The 19,086-nt window shown below is 34.3% G+C and overlaps 1 protein-coding gene across 1 annotated transcript in view; it reads right to left on the bottom strand.

The window, feature by feature from the left end:
- Positions 1–19,086, bottom strand: part of DPYD (dihydropyrimidine dehydrogenase) — an 842,461-nt gene that overhangs the window by 152,849 nt on the left and 670,526 nt on the right. The window contains exon 19 of the mRNA XM_080800117.1: positions 1,010–1,152. Within this exon, the coding sequence (XP_080656243.1) occupies positions 1,010–1,152 (143 nt within the window). The remainder of the gene's footprint in view (positions 1–1,009; positions 1,153–19,086) is intronic.

Below are 19,086 nucleotides of genomic sequence, written 5' to 3'. Positions count from 1 at the left end.
TGTCATCTTCTCCTTCTGTGACCTCTCCTCTGAATGTTTGAACTTTTGTTATAGTCTCACAGTTCTCTGAGGCTCTGCTCATTTTTTCAGTCTTTTTCCTCTGTGTTGTTCAGACTGGTTAATTCCTATTGCTCTGTCTTCTATTTCACTGATTCTTCCTTCTGTTTTCTTCATTCTGCTGTTGAGCCCATTAACTGAGTTTTAAATTTTAGTTATGATAATTTTCATTGAAATATTCCATTTGGAGGTAACAGTCTAGTCATCACATGTAAAAGTTTATCCCTGGGTCAAGTCAGACCATCCAAATCTGCATATCTGGCCTCAGAGAAATGTTTATGCTATAATGTGCCAAGGCGATGTACTGGGCCTTTGCTGAGCAACATAACAACGAGCAAGTATATAAGTAATAAGTAAAGATTATTGGTAGGAATGCTATTAAGAGTATAATGTACTACATCTCAAAGTATCCCTTTATGACAGTAATGGAAGAATATCTCTCAGCTCTGTATCACAAGAAGTTGAATAATCAATTTATATTTATATTTCAAAAGCTATGAAACCAATAATTTCCTTGCTTTGACTGCCAGGAAGTTCAGAGTCAAATTTCGTAATCCCTCCAGTACCTTACGGCATAGGTTTTGTATACTGGCCTTACCCATGACTTCATTTTATTTTTCAAACAATATTTTACTTTTACCCAGATGTCTTCATGTATTTGTTCTTCTCCCCAGTTCTACAGTATGCATTTTGTTATCTAATTTCATTTCTTTTGGAAACAGGGAGGTAAGCAAATATATTTTTACAAGATAGAGGGCTTGCAAGCCCTAACTAGGACAGGAAATAAACCTCAAGTGTGTTCTTGACTCATAATAGGAACTTAATGAGAGCTGCCATTTTAATCCCACACTGTTTCTTTCTCAGGAGACCCTACAAGAATATATTTGTTGTCACATAATTTGCACTAGATGTATTAGATGGGGCTTTTTGAAGGGGAAAAGACAGGTACTACCTGGAGGACCGAGGCTCCGCTGTGGAGAAACTGAAGACCACTTTCAGCTGAGTCAATTCCACCAGTGGCCAAAATGGGAAATCCAGGCAAAGCACGAGCAATAGAGGTCACAGCTCTCAAAGCAATAGGTCTGATTGCTGTGCCTACAGAAAATGAGAATAATCAATGGTTAGCATATTGACCATTTAAGCATACTGCCTTATAATCATTATATGCAATGGTGTGCTATACTAGACAAAAGTCAATTTTCTTTATTGTTACTTAAGATATGTGTGTGTGTGTGTGTGTGTGTGTGTGTGTGCGTGTGTGTGATACATATACATTGCCATGTTTTAAAGTATGTTAATTTGTAAATGGATGTGTATTTAAAGAATTTTGATGCTATTATTGCAAGCAAACGTGTTATGCAAGTGGATATAGCAACTTCAGAACTCCTGCATAAAATACATACATAATACAATTTGATATACAGTAATGTGTAAAAGATTATATGGAAAGCTCAAGCATCTGTTTTAAAAAGAACAAGGAACAGCAGATTTTGTAAAAGAAAAACAATCACATACAGTGCATAAATAGACATACAGCTCTGTTATGTTTCCACTAACTATAAAGCAGCTGGTGTGAATAGAGATACTGTGAAAACAAGCAAGGTGCTGATGAACTTACAGATTCCATATTGCTTTTTACATGCATTACTTGCAATTTGATGAAATATAGTGAGCCTAATCGAATTTTTCATACATTAGGTTTCCACCAAGGTAAGGACAATTTACTCGAATTCAGTAATTAAAGAGTATGTGCTTAATTTTTATACTTCACTCAACCAGGCATTACAAATATATTATTCCCTAATCATAATGAAAACTTCGTAGATGGACAGAACATTTGGGGGTTATTTTTAAAATGATTATATTGTATTAAAGATGCTTTCAACTCTCAAGGGTTAACATATCCTGAAGTAAATTAATGCTTTCATCACACTGGAATATAATTTGGTATTTCTGGTGCAGATTTATAAGTCATTGTTCTTTAAAGGTATTTTCTGAACTAAAAATAGTTCTATTTGTGCAAGAACTTGACATTGCCTCAAAAACACAAATAAGCAACTGGTAAAATCAGCCTCATGTGGTGAGTACTTTAATCATTACCTCTACCACCACAAGCGTCTTCAAGAACAGCATTATCAATATGTATTTATGGGAGGACTCACTCTGAGGAAGTACAAAGAATCTTCCTTAAAATTAGTGGATTTCTTTTTATCTTGTTCATATCCAAATTCAGATGATATTAAATTTATGTGTAACTCAGGCTTTTGTATTTAACACCAAAAATGTTTGTGGAAATATCTGTTCCTCTTGCTCCCACACCTTAAAATCTTCCTCTAGATATTAATGTTTCTTAGTCAAGAATGTTCAAGGCTGACACTTCAGAATTCCGTAATGGACACTGAAATACAAGGCAGTAAGTTAGGGTGAATTAGAAATTGAACATCAAGATCCTATTTCTACTTCAAAGTGTTTATCCGTGACTTCTTCGTCTATCTGATAAGGTAGAGAAGGTAAAAGACAGAAGAATGCATAACAAGAATGTACACCCACACTGACACCCACATACACATTTATATGTACAAATCTTTAGCTGTACTAAAAAGAAATCTGAGTAAGAATAAAAGTTAAAGAAAAGCATTTTAAAGGACATCTGTAATTTAAATAAATCTTTTAGATTGACATATATCTATTTGCATAATATAACATATGTTCAATACATACTAAGCTGATGGTTTCTTTATATACATGTTACTTTGAAGTGGTAAACACTTGGATTCCTATTTTTTTTTTCCTTATTTAGTTGACCCTAGAGAGTTAAGGAAATTTGAGCTAAGCAGATAAATAATTTATTTCTAACTGCACTGTTAGAAGACTATCATTAACACTAAGGGATAAAATTTCAAAGTGGTACACAGGGATTTGGCCACATATTCCAATTGATATTAATGGACATCAAATGGCAAAATCCCAGAACACAGCTTTGAAAATTTAACCAGTTACATTTAAAGGGCAACATTATTACACAGGTGTTAAAAAACACCAGCAAATCCTCAGTGGCATTTGAAGATGTTCAATTAGGTCAATAAGACATTTTCTATTTCATGTTTTTCTTTCTTTTCTAAAACTTTCTAATCTACCTAATGAACATGAAAACCTTTCAAACTAATAAAGGTTTATCTTCTTAAAAATTAAGAGTAATTATGTTCTCTCAGGAAATGTGATCCAAAAATGAAGAAATGAGTCCTTCTGTTACTGGGTTATAGTAAATTCAGTTTTTATTTCCATTATAAATTCCATTTGATTAGTTTTCTTTGTGACTCAACTGGTTTAATATGGAATATAATCTACCTGTTCTCGGAGAGCGTTTTTATGGGGAACAGGTTTTAAAAATGACTTTTATCTACCATGAAAGGTTTCTGGAAGGAAATCTTTTGAAAGTATATAAAAGGATCTTTCTAAATTGTTATATAGAAATTTCATTTTAGTTTTAAAATTACAGGGATGAAGAAATAATAGGTTCAAGATAAAAATAAAAGTTTCAGTATAAGTAAAACACATATATCTATACTATACAGAGTTATACACATGTCAATTAAAACACATAAATATTTCCAGGATCATAGCAGCTATCAGATAAGGACTTTTTACGACTTTGTCACTGCTATAGTAATTAACGATTTTAGACCAAAGATCAGGGAGGAAGCAGCCAGTTTGAGAGGCGTAAGGCATTGAATGTAGACTCCAGCTATAAGAAAATGACAAGGTTTAAAATCAAGAAATTGAAATCCTATAAGCTTAAGTGAACTCATAGGCAACATGCAATTTAAATTAAGCCCTCATCCACATGGGATGGCCAGATGAGCCTGATGCCTAATGGGAAATTCAGTTATATCAAGCCATTCTGTTCCAACTGTGTGGAATGCTCCAATCAAGGTCCAGCCATTCTGAATTCCCAAATTTCAAAACAAGCTGAAGGTTTAAACAACCGGCCAACCAACCAAACAAACAAAATGAACTGCTGCCCCAACACTGCTACCAAGAGTCTGATTGGCTCGAAAGCAGCCTACTAGAAAAGCTGGTAGACTACACTGAACTGTAACTTTTGACATCTAATCAGTCTAGGCCTTCCTTAGGGTCACAACTTAAAATGCCAACCAATATGCTGAAGTCATAGATCTTCTCTGAGAAACTTCACAGAACATTTTTGGATTGATTCCTATTCTAGAAGAAAAAATTTTATAAGTCAGAGATTTTTTAATTAAAAGTTAATCAATCTGATTTGGATGAGGTTTTTTTCCTAAGAAGATGATAGCATCACTTGCCAATATCACTTCAACAATTTTTAATGCTACCATTAACAATAGTGTTATGTACTGATATGTAAATATTAAGGTATTATGACTTAATCAGTTTCCTTATGCAGGCCTCATTTGTCCATTTATCTGTCCATCTGTCTATCCAAGAAATGTCTATTAAGCACCTATACCTTTAAAAAAAAATTGTACTAAAGCTGAAAATCTTTTAAGAATGAGCCCATTTAATCAATTTGTGTCCCAACCACCTTGTCACCAATGCAGATACCCAAAATACTAATCCCTGTGATTTTAGAAGGTGGTTTCAAGGCAAATAATATGAATCCAATTATTTATTCTGTATAGATGTTCCATTAGGAAAAATTCATAGTCATTTAAACATTTACATTTTATAAATACTATTAATATGAATTTTAGAAAAAAAGCAATTGGACAGCATCAGAGACACAACAGGGCCAACAGCTTAAGTTAAAATTCTAGCTCCTCTACCAGCAAGCTGTGTGACTTTGTGAAAATTTCTTAATTTCATGTACTTCCATTTTTTTTCACCATTAAAATCATAAAATTACAATCACAACTTCACATTTTTTTGAGGATTAAATGATTTAATACATATAAAGGGCTAGCACAGGATAAAAACTGTACAAGTGTTTGCTATTCTGATCTGTACTATCCACAAGGACAATTGATTTCAGGGGGAGCATTTATTCAGTTTACTTTGACAGAGCCTGTTGTGTTTCTGCTGTGTATTTAGTAATGCTATTAAACCTTTTTTTTTTTTTTTTTTTACAGAGACAAAAGCATGATGCCTCTGATGGTAGAACTCGATATACCCTGAAACCTTACGAGGACCACACATCCACCGTCATTTCCCCCTCTCCTAACAGCTCTCATTCAGCAGTGTCATAACATTGTTGGTAAGATTACTTTCACTAACTCCAAAGGCAAAAATTTCAGAGGCAAAAATCAATATATTTAAAAAAAAATTTTTTTTTTGAGAATCCAAAGGTCCAAGCACTAAACCAATATACAGGATTTTAATGACAGCTTCAGAACTCAAGTTTATTGGTGACAAGGAGGTAGAGCTTTACTCTGCATGACTAAATCCTTGAAGAGAAAGGAATTTTTAATGGGCAAGACAGTGTGGAACATATGCTAATTTTGGATAACTGGAATTTTGAATAATTGAGTTTAATTCTGTTTGTTTTTTCCCTAATCATTTGACTCCTAGGACAGCTACTGTTGCACAATTAATTGTTAGAGCTAAGTCCACAATAAACTCCCTGATAATAGCCCTGGCTGGCAATAAAACAGAAAGTGGGTTATAATACTCACTCGTGCTCACTGTGTATACAAAAAGCAAATGTAGTTTTAATTTGCTTACATTAATTAAAATATAAGGAATTAAGTAGATAATAAATTCATTAGAAATTGAACTTTGCCTACCTAATTGTTAATAATTTTAACATCATCAAGAAGAAAGAAAATATTAACAAATCAAGAATTTCAAGGATTTAGGAGTTGAAAAACTGATTTTATAAAATACTAAAATATACCTAAGTCAAGCACCAAAAAATTTATGCTTTACTAAAACAAGTTTAAAATGTTAATGAACCTAATATACTGATAAATATGTGAAACATAGCTATTTAAAAATACAGCTTTAAACATGGATTAAAGCTTTCTGAGAAAATTAGGATAATTCAAACAGAAATTGAAGTACTAAAAGGATCCAGGGTTATATGTAGAAATATGAAATTTAAAGAGGAGAAATGGGGGAAAGAAAATCAATTGTTTTATGTTGTTGTTATTTTAATTTTATTGGAAAAAATGAAAATTATCTTAGGAAAATGTTTTAATTTTAGTTGACTATTTCAAGAATTTTTTCCTAAGTCTTTATATCTTTGTGGCTATATTTATTTTCTTAATAATATATTCAGTATGTTCATAGTCAATTCACATTCAGTCACTTGGTACCTAGCATGTGCCAAGCATTTTATCTTAAAGCAAAAGAATTAAGACAATTCATCAAAGAGGGGGCCGTTTTCCTTTCTGAAAGTATCAGCTGCTGGTAGTGGGAGGATTAGGAGCACCTGTTCAGGGGGTAACTTCCACACGCCAGATCTGTGGTTGAGGATTCATACAGATTATGCAATGTAACCTTCACAATGCTGTGAAGGTAGATGCTGTCATCTCTATTTCGTATATGAAGAAAGGGAAGCTCAAACTGAATAAATAAACTGTTTGATGTCACACAGTTTAAAAGGGATAGACTGAAATCAAACACCAAGTCTCTATGACTTGAAAGTCCGTACTCTTCAGCTGTTACTGAGAAATGACAGTGCAGCATTTATGAAGAGGATCATCTTCACATTGTCTTTGCCCAAGAAAACCAGTATCAGTATGGCCGATGGCCTAGTGCTAAGAGCATAGGTTCTAATGTCCAACCAATGAGGTGTGAGTCTCAGCTCGCTTACTTTATATAAGAATGACTTTGAGCAAACTCCTAAACTTCCTAAAGCATCCGTTTTCCCTATCTGTGAAACAGGGTCATTAATAACAATATCAGAGCAAACTGGGGAGAATTAAATGATAGAATTCACCGAAAACATTTGGCATACTGCCTGGTTTCTAGTATACATAGGCTAATATTACTGTCAAAGCTAGAGAAAACTAAGCAGAAAAATAAACATTCAGCTACAAACATGTGGGGATAAACACTTAATACTTAAGGGGGTGTTAATTAACCTCTTACATCTCAAATTGGGAGATTTGCTTATAATTCATATATCATTTCATTTGTAAAAAAACACTTTGAGTCTATGATTATAAATGCATGTATTTGTGTAAATGAATCTTTATTAGATTTATAAGGCAATGGCAATATCTAAATGTATATGTCTTTTCATCCAGAAACTCCAGTTTGAGGAATCCATTCCATTAGTACATAGACACAAAGTTACATGTACAAAGATCTTCCTTGAAGTATTTCTTTTCATAGCAAAATAGTGAAAACAACATAAATGATCACCAATAGTTTATGCTATTAAATATAGTTCATCTACATACAATATCCTAGAAATTTTTATAAAAGATTTTATTTCTTTCAAAGCACAAGCAAGGGGGAGGGGCCGAGGGAGAGGGAGAAACAGAGGAACCTGCTCCCCATCCCAGGACCCTGGGATCATGACCTGAGCAGAAGGTGAATGCTTAACCGACTGAGCCACCCAGGCACCCAATATCCCAGAACATTTTTAAAACTAACATGGATAGGGCACCTGGATTGCTCAGTCGGTTTAGTGTCCAACTCTTGGTTTCAGTTCAGGTCATGATCTCATGGGATTGTGGGATCAAAGTACTCCCTCACACACACACGCATCAGGCTCTACACTGAGAGGGAAGTCTACTTGATTCTCTCCCTATGCCTATCTTCTCCCATTCTCTCTCATAAATTAAATCTTTTTTTAAAAAAGAAACAAATAAATAGAAAAAAGGAAAACTAACATGGAAGTATCTCTAGTACAAAATGCTGAAGTGTTAATAACAAGTAGCAAAATAATATATATGATGTGGTCCCGTTTTTGGTTAAAAAAAGTATGATTACATTTAGTATGTGGCATGTAAGTGCATAGAATGTTGAGTTTTAAACTATTAACAGTTATCTCTGGGGATGGTGCTGGAGAAGTTTCAGGTTTGATATCTAAACTTCCATATTTGATTCCTTTAGCTAAAAAGTGTTTATAATTTACTTCTGCAATAAAAAGTGACTAGTTTTTAGAATGCTCCAAAAAGTTACAATAGAGAAATAGGCACTAACAGATTTTCTGTTGTGCAACTTTTATAGAGAGGATGTGCAATGATTCTATACTTTGCATATTCAAGAGAGTACATTTAGTCCTTTATCCAACATTTTAAGCAAAATATTAACAAATTCAGAATATATCCAGAACATAATGATCTCTCCCTGCCTACACATATACACACAAACACCATAGTGTATGAAATGGCTGAAAGGAATCCCAATAGTTGTCTTCAAATATTGAAGGTAACCATAGAGAAAAGGTTTCATCTATGCTTTTCTTAAAAGATAACTAGAACTAATGATTAAGCACACATTAATTTTTTTTTAATTTTATTTATTTATTTGTCAGAGAGAGACACAGCAGGGGGAGTGGGAGAGGGAGAAGCAGGCTTCCCACTGAGCAGGGAGCCCCAGGTGGGGCTCGATCCCAGGATCCTGGGATCATGATCTGAGCTGAGGGTAGACACTTAATGACTGAGCCACCCAGGAGCCCCAAATGGTTTTATTATTACAATGATTTCATCAATTTTTTGCAAATCCAGCAGCACAAGTAGTTACATTGGGACATCCTTATTCCTTGAACCTAGATGGATACTTGGTGGGTAGAATGTAATAAAATGACCTCTCTGCTATAGGAAATATTAGATTAGATGGTATCTTCGAATTCAAAATTCAAGGACACTATGAACTTTCTCATGATAGTTTAGGAGAAATTTTACATGCTCTGTGCTTTCTAATAGATACCTGTGATGAAGCTAACTTAGAAAGAACCAGATACGAGTTAAAATAAAATTTTAACATTAAATACAATCACACTCAATACAGAGACTCTTCTTTTGAGTGCTTTTTAATTGCCAGGGATTTTCTTAAGTGTTTTTGTATATATTGTATCAATGACATTACCATAGATATTTTTGGTCTCCATTTTTATAGATCTATAAACAAGACTCAGCAGAAATAAATATCTCACCCTCAAGAGATCACTCAGTAGAAAGCGTGGGTTCAGTATTTGAATGTAGGTCAACCTGATTGCCAATATCATGCTCTTAGCCATAATGTTATACTTATTCCTTATATTATTTTATTTTATTAAAGATTTTATTTATTTATTTGAGACAGAGAGAGAGCACAAGCAGAGGGGAGGACAGAGGGAGAGGGAGAAGCAGGCTTCCCCCTGAGCAGGGAGCCGGATGCAGGGCTCAATCCCAAGACCCTGGGATCATGAGCTGAGCCAAAGGCAGATGCTTAACCAACTGAGCCATGCAGGCATCCCTTCTTCCTTATTTTAAATGTTTGGATATGAATTAAGTTACAGAAAGAGTAGTCACTAATTTTGTAGCTCATAAAGATATATTGTCCAAGTATGGGAAAACTAAGGATATTAGCATTATATTAAATGTTGGCTAGGAATTAGAGTCAAGCGTTCTTGCGTAGTAACTCATTGTTATAACTAGAGCGACCATATGACCTAGTTTGCCCGGAAAAGTCCCAGTTTATGATACTTGTATTTATTTGTAATTACCTGATGTAATTATAAGTAGCATCTTCTTTCAGTCTAAAAGTATCTCAGTTTGGAGATTATATTATATGCATGAATTATAGCACAAAGATAATTATGAAAGCAAAGTGAAATTGATTTAGACTAAAACCATAACCTATGAAGAACTCAGAAACTGACTAAAAGAATGGCATGAAGAGATAAATGTCTCTAAATATGTTACTAGAGGGAAAAATATATGGCATTCATATGTGATAGCTAGGCATAATTCGTCTATATGTTCTTTCTATTTTCAACCTGTAGGTGGCCACCACAAGCTACACTTATTAAACAACTCATTAGTAGCATTTTCAATACTGTCATCTTCAGATAATTAGCAATTTATTTAAATAACCAATTTCTGTAGAAATAATTGCCATGAAATGCCCTGAACCTACTTTTTTTTATAAACTATAATAAAAGTGTTAAGATAATCCCTGACATTTGCAAATGCCATTAGTTCACCTTTCCTTTTGATAGTCCTATGGCATTATGTTTAAACAATTACCCGATAACACAGCAGTTTAATGAAACAGTACAGTAAGCACATTCTTCAATATGGCCAGTGAAGACATTCAGATTTAGAAAAAAATCCAGTGTGTAGACATGTTTACACAAAGAAGAGACACACAGCCAAAAGAAAAAACGTTAATGAAATAAGTACATTATTGCTGTTTCGAACTTGGTTTAGTTTTCACAGTAGATGCTGCAACATATGCACTCTCTTCGGAAATAAGAATGGAGAGTTCTGTAAATTGATTCATATAATGGGTGTGTGTAAATTAAAATCATACGAATCTATGAGTAAAATACACTCATCATATTATTTGTTCAGTAACCTCCACACAGGAGAAAACAAGCAGGGAATTTTTCTTACTTTCATTATAAAATGTTTAAGTATGTTTTTGCTTACAAAATGGTGCAAATTTTCAAAGCTGACATATCATGAAAAACTGCAAATGGTTTTTTAGTTCTCAGCTGGTATTTAACATTTAAAATGGGCCAGAGTTCTTCCTTGTAATTCAGCTCTCTATTCCACTAAGAGGGGGCAGACAATGTTTCTGAGTTGCCAGTGACAAAACTCTTTGAGGCTTTCATAATTTTTAAGCTATTGCCTTTCATATGATAAAACGGAATTAGAATTCAAAGCCAATGGTGATATCATTTTACGGATAAAACGAAATAATCTGAGAGTCTAATGAGTACTAGTTGCTACATTATTCATACATTATGCATATCCTCACAGTAAGTCACAGAGGCATTATCCCCATTGTACAGATGAGGAAATTCAGGCTCAAAGAGGCTAAATTGTATGAGGCAGGGGCGTGTGGTAAAATAATGTATTATAACAATAAAACAATCAGGATGTAATAGGACTGTAAAATTCAATGCTACATTTGAATGTGAGGGCTTTTCTTTATTTCCAGATTACCATATGCCTCAGTCCTTCCCAAATAAGTACTTCTGGCTGTGCTTTTAGCATATAAATACAATGAGTTTACCTACAAATACAAATATATGGACTATTTTTAGGAATACACATATTTCCTTAGCCAAGAAATTCAGAACCATGATAGATTTGGTGAACATGGTGAATAAACATTTCTCATGGAATTCTGCCTATGGGATATGCAGGGCAAATGTTATCATACCAGATAAAAATCTCCCCAGTCTATCTCTACTCAAAATAGTTATCTGAGGGGGAGGAAGAGAAAGATTATAATGATGATGATAACGCTGATGACCAGAACTACATTTTACCCATGGAGAATCCAGAATCATTCTGAAGTGAGCATTTTTCCGAAGACATTAAAAAAAAAAGAGAGAGAGAGAGTTTCTGCATCCACTAGGATCATATTATTTCTTTCTTTGGAAATCCATGAATTCTTTTCTCTCTGAAATTCTGTACTCTTTTCACTCTGTGGGTGGTTCCCTGGCCAGGGTGTCCATGGCAGCACTTGCCTTACTGTAAAACCTTTGCTTTCATTCTCGGGAATACATTCTCTTTTCACTTGACAATGAATTACATGTGTAAATCTCTGTGCCCTGTGATCAGGCTGCATTCCTCAGAGTCTGCTGAAACCCAGGCTGTCCAGCAGGCAATAAGGTTTTGTTCTCTTCAAAGGTAGTAATGTGGACAAAGACATCTCCAGCTGGACCCTATCTGAACCCTGACAACCAATGCTTTCTATGAACTGCCTGGGCACTTCGCAAAGAAGGGGCTCTGCCCATTCATATTTGCTCTACTGATTAGTAATTGCTCCCTTAATTACTCAACAATAAAATTTCTTCCTAAATTTCAATAGGACAAAAAATGAGAAATCACTTTCAGTCAAAATTATTTATCATAACCAGTTGCAAAAAAGCTGCAAGAGAGGTGCCTCCTCTCAGTGAGCTTAGGCTGAGCAGAGGAGATAAAAAATGGTTGATGGATCTCCTCCTCCTGATTGTCGGGGGCAGAAGAGTCATAGGACAGGATGAGCGAAAGACTAACTAAAGAGGTCCAGGAAGGCTTTATGGCAGATGCAGGACTTCAACTGGGCTCCTGAAAGATGGTCTGGGTGAGTCTGGGGTTGAGAACTAGGCTATTTCAAATCTGGCAGGAGTTGGGGACAAGGTGAGCAAAGTTGCAGATATACTCCTGAACAAATCAGGTTCATGAAACACATTAATAGCAAAACTAAAGTGGCCTTGCAGTTTGGGAAATGGTATACAAAGCATTTAGATAGGGAGGAGTGTTGCCTGGTGAACAGAGGGAACAGCCCTTCCCTCACCCCTTGCTATAACCATGATACTTTCTTTTAAAAAGGCTTTTTAAAATACTGATATGGCATAAGAAAAAAAGGGGGGGTTGAATTTCAACAGTGTCTTGAACAAAAGATATTATAATATGAAGTAAGTCTACATTTATTTTATTGTTAATAAAAAAATTTATTAGGGAAAACTAAGAAGAACATAAATTCTACGTACATGTCCCTGGCTGTAGCCTTTCTATAGATTATAAGGACCTTTCTAATTTGATTAAAAAGGTAATAGGATTTTTATCTGTCAGAGGAGACAAGGGTTAGAACAAAAATAGTAAGATTTCCTTTTCACAGCGTAGAGAACTCATGTAATAAAAAAGAATACAAGTTCTACTCCATTTTACATTCAACGTGTGCTGCCAGTCATGTAATTTAGATGCATTTATACTTTTTTTTTTTAAATTTTTTTTAAAGATTTTTTTAATTTATTTGACAGACAAAGATCACAAGTAGGCAGAGAGGCAGGCGGAAAGAGAGGAGGAAGCAGGTTCCCTGCTGAGCAGAGAGCCCGATGCGGGGCTCGATCCCAGGCCCCTGGGAACATAACCTGGGCCGAAGGCAGAGGCTTTAACCCATCGAGCCACCCAGGCACCCCTAGATGCATTTATACTTTTAATAAACATCACAGATATTGTAGGAATTGTAGCTTGTATAAAATAGACTGCATGATCAAACAATAAGGAAAGGGAAAAGATTTTAACACTACATTACTTCAGATAAGATCTCCCAAAGTATTCCCTAAAGGAGTTCTCATGGGCCCCTACATCATGAGGATATACCTCAGTCTGGAAACCTCTCCTAGCATGTCGTACAGCTGCTCATTCCTTCTCAAGCTGTGCATATCAGTGTGGCTCCTGGGACCCTTGATATTTTGGGGCTTTGAATGGTAAATTAGGACACTCCTCAGGCAAATGAGTGGTTAGAAACCAGTCTCTATGTGGATAACTATGGAGTAAGAGAGCACTTTTAATGGACCTAAATAAAACCAGGTAAAATCAAGTTATCTGTATAAAGCAGGTAACACAGTGACAAGAACATACCAAGTGCTTAATACAGATTCTAAAAACAATAAAAATATAATAAGAACAACAAGAACAACCTTATGTAATAAATTCAATAACTGAAATGAAATGGACAAATTCCAAGCAAAACACAACTAACCAAACTGACAACAAAACCCAGAAAATCAAAATAAAAAATAGCCCCATAACTCTTACAGAAATTGAATTCATAATAAAAAAGCATTTTTATCAAGCAAACTGCAGGCCTAGATGGCTTCACTGGTATATTCTATCAAATTCAAGGAAGAAATAATACCAGTCTTATATAAACTTGCAGAAGATAGAAGAAACAAATCCCAACTCATTTTATGAGGCTAGCATGATCCTGATACCAAAACCTGACAAATATACTAAAAGAAAATAACATTATTGGTCAATATCCTTCACTAACATAGAACCAAATATCTTTAATAAAATATAAGACAAATGAGTATAGCAATATATAAAAGGAGTAAAGCATTGTGATCAAATGGAGTTTATCCCAGGAATGGGAGGATGGCTTAACATTTGGAAATCAATTAATGTAATTTGCCATATTAACATTAAATAAAAGAAAAAAAAAGTGAAGAAACATGTTAGCATTTCAAAAGACTGCAGAAAGTACACTTAAGAAAATTCAAAATCTATCCATGATGAATATTCTCAGCAAACAGGAATAAAAGAGATCAATCTCTGACAAAGGATTTCTAATCAAAAGCGTAGAGCTAACATCATGCTTGTTAGTTGAACATTATCTTTCTCTGTATACTTTATATACTACCTATGTACTATGTACTCTTATCTTTTTCTATACACTAGCATGAGCAGTCAGAAAATTAAAATTTAACTTTACAACGGCACAAAAAAGTAACAAATAAGAATGAAGCTGTGAAAGATATGCAACATCTCTACACCGAAAACTATAAAATATTTCTGAGAAAAATCAAAGATGTTTAAGAAAAAGAAGAAATACATTCATAGGCTGGAAGGTTCAATGCTGTTAAGATGTAAAATTTCTCCAAATTGATCTACAGAGTCAACAAAACCCAAATCACATTTCCAGTAAGCTTTATATGAAGAAACTAAGCTGACTGTAAAATTTATATGGAAATACAAACAACCTAGAATAAACCAAAACAATCATGAAAAAGAAAACAGAATTCAAGGACACTTTTATACATCAGGACTTGCTATAAATCTACAGTATCAAGACAATAGTTTAAGAATATAGAACAGGATGAAGTTCAGAAATAGTCCACACATATATAAAGGTCAATTGATTTTTGACCAAGTTACCAAGCCAGTTGAGTGGGGGAAAGAAAAGTCATTTTAACAAATGGTGCTAGGATAGATATTTGTAAGAAGAAAAAAAATCTTGACTGCCACGTCACTTCATTAAAAAAAAAATTTCTTTTTAAGATTCAAGCTGGATTGAAAATCTAAATGTGAAACCCAAAACTATAAAGTTCCTAAGGAAATAAAAAATAGGACACTATCTTTGTAAACTTGAGTTAGGCAATGATTTCTTGGAAAGGACATTAAAAGCACTAACTAAAATTTTAAAAAAAATTGATAAACTGGGCTTTATCAAAAATCAATAAAGAAGCCAAAGTCTAGGAAAAATACTATATTTATACACATTTATTTGAGAAAGAATTCATATCTAAAATGTATAAAGAACTCCTATAAAACAATAATTACAAGATGAATAAATTCAAACGGGCAAAACTTGAGCAGAAATTTCAAAAAAGGCAACATACGAAGGGGCAATGAGTACATGAAAAGGCACACCATCTCACAGCCATTAGAAAAATCAAGAAACCTGGAGCACTTGGAGGCTCTGTAAGTTAAGCATCTGCCTTTGGCTCAGGTCATGATCCCAGGGATTGGTTTTTGGGACCAGTCTTGGGATGAGCCCAGGTAGGAAAACCTGCTCAGTAGGGAATCTTGTTTCTCCCTCTGCCACTCTCCCACACACACTTGTGCTCTCTCTCTCCTTCTCTCTCTCTCTCAAATAAATAAATATAATCTTTAAAAGAAATCAAGAAGACTGATAAAACCAAATACTGACAAGGATGTGGGAAAAGTGGAACTTTCATACATTGTTGATAAGAGCATAAATTATAAAAACACTGTGGATAATTGTTGGAAAATTTCTTTAAAAATTCAGCATACATCTAGCCTATGATTCAGCAAATTCATTCCTAGATTTTCACTCAGGAGGAACGAAATCAAGGCTAAAAAACTGTATGCACAAAAATGTTCACAGCGCCCTTACTTTATAGTAGCCTCAAACTAGAAACCATCCAAAGGTTCATCAATAGAGAGTGGAAATACAGCTTTTGGTCAGTTAAATTAATGAAAACTACCAGCGATATAAAAGACTCATTAACTGGTACCTACAACAATACAGATGGATAAAAACAAAACAAACACAAACAACTATGTTGAACAAAGGAAGCCAAATGCATGCGTATGTGTGTGCCCACATATTCAAGATCTTGTTTCAGATTGTAGTTACTACAGATGTATACAATTTTCAGAGCTACTTTAGACAAACACTTAATACCTACGCATCATTGTATTATATGTAAAATATACTTCATTCGAGAAATTAAAAAATATGTAAGTACATGTAAGAAGTAACAAAAAAAAAGTTCATGACAAAAGTGAGCATTTCCTATTTGGATCCACTTCTAAAAAATCTCTGAATGATCAGATCATTCAAAGGTTCAGATTATAAAATATGAGAGCACTTTCCCATTTGCAGATATAAGCTAAACCTGGAGAAAGCGAATCTTGTATTTTAAAGGGAAATAGGACTAAAGATCATCATCTGCAATACCTCATAAAAGTCATTTATGGTGGTGTTGGCCTTTCCAATGTTTGTAATTTCCGTGAAATTTTCTTGAGAGCAATGCTTTAAAAGAAGCCACATGTATCACATGCAAGGATGTACACACACACACACACACACACACACAGAGTCAGGGATAAATCACTAATTGTTAAGAATAGGACACATGGAATAAAAAAAAAAAATGAAGCAAATATAAAGACAGGTATCATGGCTAGACCATAGATCTAAATCACAACTCCTGAATTAGGCAGGCATACTAAGTAGCACTCTGTAGAAAGGCACAGCTCCAGGAAGCCACAAAGGCAGTTTGGCCCTACGCTGACTGTTGTACTAAGTAAGACCCCAGAGCCAAATTTCAAAAATGTCATCGACTGATCACAAATATTGTTAACACATAATGGGAGTTTCTGTTTCTGCACTTTATGCCCAAGTTGCTATTTGAATATATCTTTACCTCTCCAAAACAAGAAAGCAAGCACTCGAGGGTGTTATTCCTATTAAAACCTTGTAATCATAAACTTATCTTCCCAGCTGAATCTTTAAAAAGTATTTGGCTTATAGTTTACATCAAGTCTGTGATGGGTTTGCAATGAAATATCCTCTATTTGCTACTTTTCCAATCTTTTATCTTTTCTGATGAAATTTCAAGCTCTTGTCAAATCGAGGTCGTTACTTTGTCGATTGGCATGGATATTTAGGCTGAATTGGCAAGACTGCAACCCCGGATGATTCAACTCCTTGCCAAATGGCATTTAGCTAACTTCTGCATGCATGAAAAGGAGACAGCCTATTATCAGGACCAACTTGGTGGAAAAAGGATATACAGTCAGTATGTAATGCACATATCTAAGCAGAAATGTGATGCATATGTTTTTCCTCATTCATAGACGCTCATTCAATTTATATTGTTGCCGTAAGTGTTTCATCATCCAAATGCTTAAATTGTGCATAATGATTCCAAATAGCATTGGGCCATTCAGAATTGAGCACTGGGCTTCGCAGATGTGCTAAATTCAGTTACAGAGGCATGACTAGAACATGGTTTCCATGCCTCAAGGGGATAGATTTTTTTAGTAACCTTTGCCAGAACTGCTATATACTGTTTTCTCAACAGAGCTCAGAGACTCTTTGTAATTGTGTAGAAGCTGACAGAAATCATATTAGACTATACCAGTCTTTCAAATCTTTTCAAGTATATCTGCAACGGGTGTAAATAGGGCCAGCAGTCACAATGTATATCTTTTTTCTAACACTAATATTTGTTTTACCCTAGGCAATAAGAATGAAGGTGTGAGAAATGGCATGCTCACAGGCAGTAAGTGGCTTTAAAAAAAGGTCTCCTGTTTACATTCTAGAAGATCATTTATTTATAAACTCCAGAATACAAATCATAAGACTCCCAGTGTTCTTATGTGCTAGACGCTGAATTGTTATAGGGCAGCTCTTGAAATTTGAAATTTAAAAATGGCAAGGTATTAAAAAGTTTCAGGAAAAATGAAATATGTCCCATATCTAGCACAAACTGAACTAGAGAAACATATTTGTGATTGCCAAAAAGGGCTAGCACTCTAAAGACTGTAGGCAAACAAAATGCTAACAAGTTTAATTATTCACAATGGCACATTTATGGAGAGTATAATGTTGCAATCAATAATTACAAGTCCACACAAACAGCATTGTAATAATTCTACAAGGCGTGTTCAGAAGTGAAATAATTTGGAATTTGAAATCAATAGCATTTATAGACATTGGAAAATGTCAAATGGAAAATGGAAAATGAATGCCAGTATTTGTATTCTTTCTAGAGCATTCTTACTACCCAGATTTTAATTATTCCCTAAAAGATTTGCTAGTACCTGAAAGCAAAAGCTAACATTTGCCCTCACATGTCTCAATTAACTTTTTTAACAGATTTAGGTTTGTCAGAGATCCGCTTTATTTATTTATTTATTTCCAGTTTCAAGTTTTTATTTAAATTCCAGTTAGTTAATATACAATACAATGTAAGTTTCAGGAGTAGAATTTGGTGATTCATCACTTACATACAAAACCCAGGAGGGAGCTGCTTTATATACAGGAAATGACAAGTCTTCCTGTGAACTAACGTTTTTCTAAACTCTGCCCTTTAGTCAATGTGCCTTCCTCTGGCTTCTTCCCTCTCCATACTTCTTGGTCTCCTACCCTCTCGTTAGTTCCCTCCACTTCCTGTCAGTCTTCATTAGCCTTCAAACTAAAGGTTTTGGCATAAATACTCCCTACCACATGATACTACTTTGTAACTTCTTAAATTAAAATACTTCTCATAATTAAAAATAGGAGAAATTGGGTGAGGGGTATGTGGAAACTCTATGTACTATCCTTTTGACTTTTTTATAAATCTAAAATCATTCCAAAACAAAAAGTTTACTTAAAAAAATTACTCTTTAAACAACACTTGGATTCTTCCTGTTTTTATGAGAATATCCATTTGTCTATATTATTTAAAAACATTATATTAAAAATATTATATAAACACAGTAACAAACTTGTGAATATTAATAGTTTTTTCAACATAGCATTTAGAGTTATTTTTATTTTTTTATTTTTTTAAAGATTTTATTTATTTATTTGACAGATGGAGATCACAAGCAGGCAGAGAGGCAGGCAGAGAGAGGGGGAAGCAGGCTCCCTGCT

This window comes from Martes martes, assembly GCF_963455335.1.
Source record: "Martes martes genome assembly, chromosome: 4".
NCBI classification, from domain to species: Eukaryota; Metazoa; Chordata; class Mammalia; order Carnivora; family Mustelidae; genus Martes; species Martes martes.
Note: the sequence above shows the minus strand (reverse complement) of the source record. Positions and strands in the feature narration are given on the sequence as shown.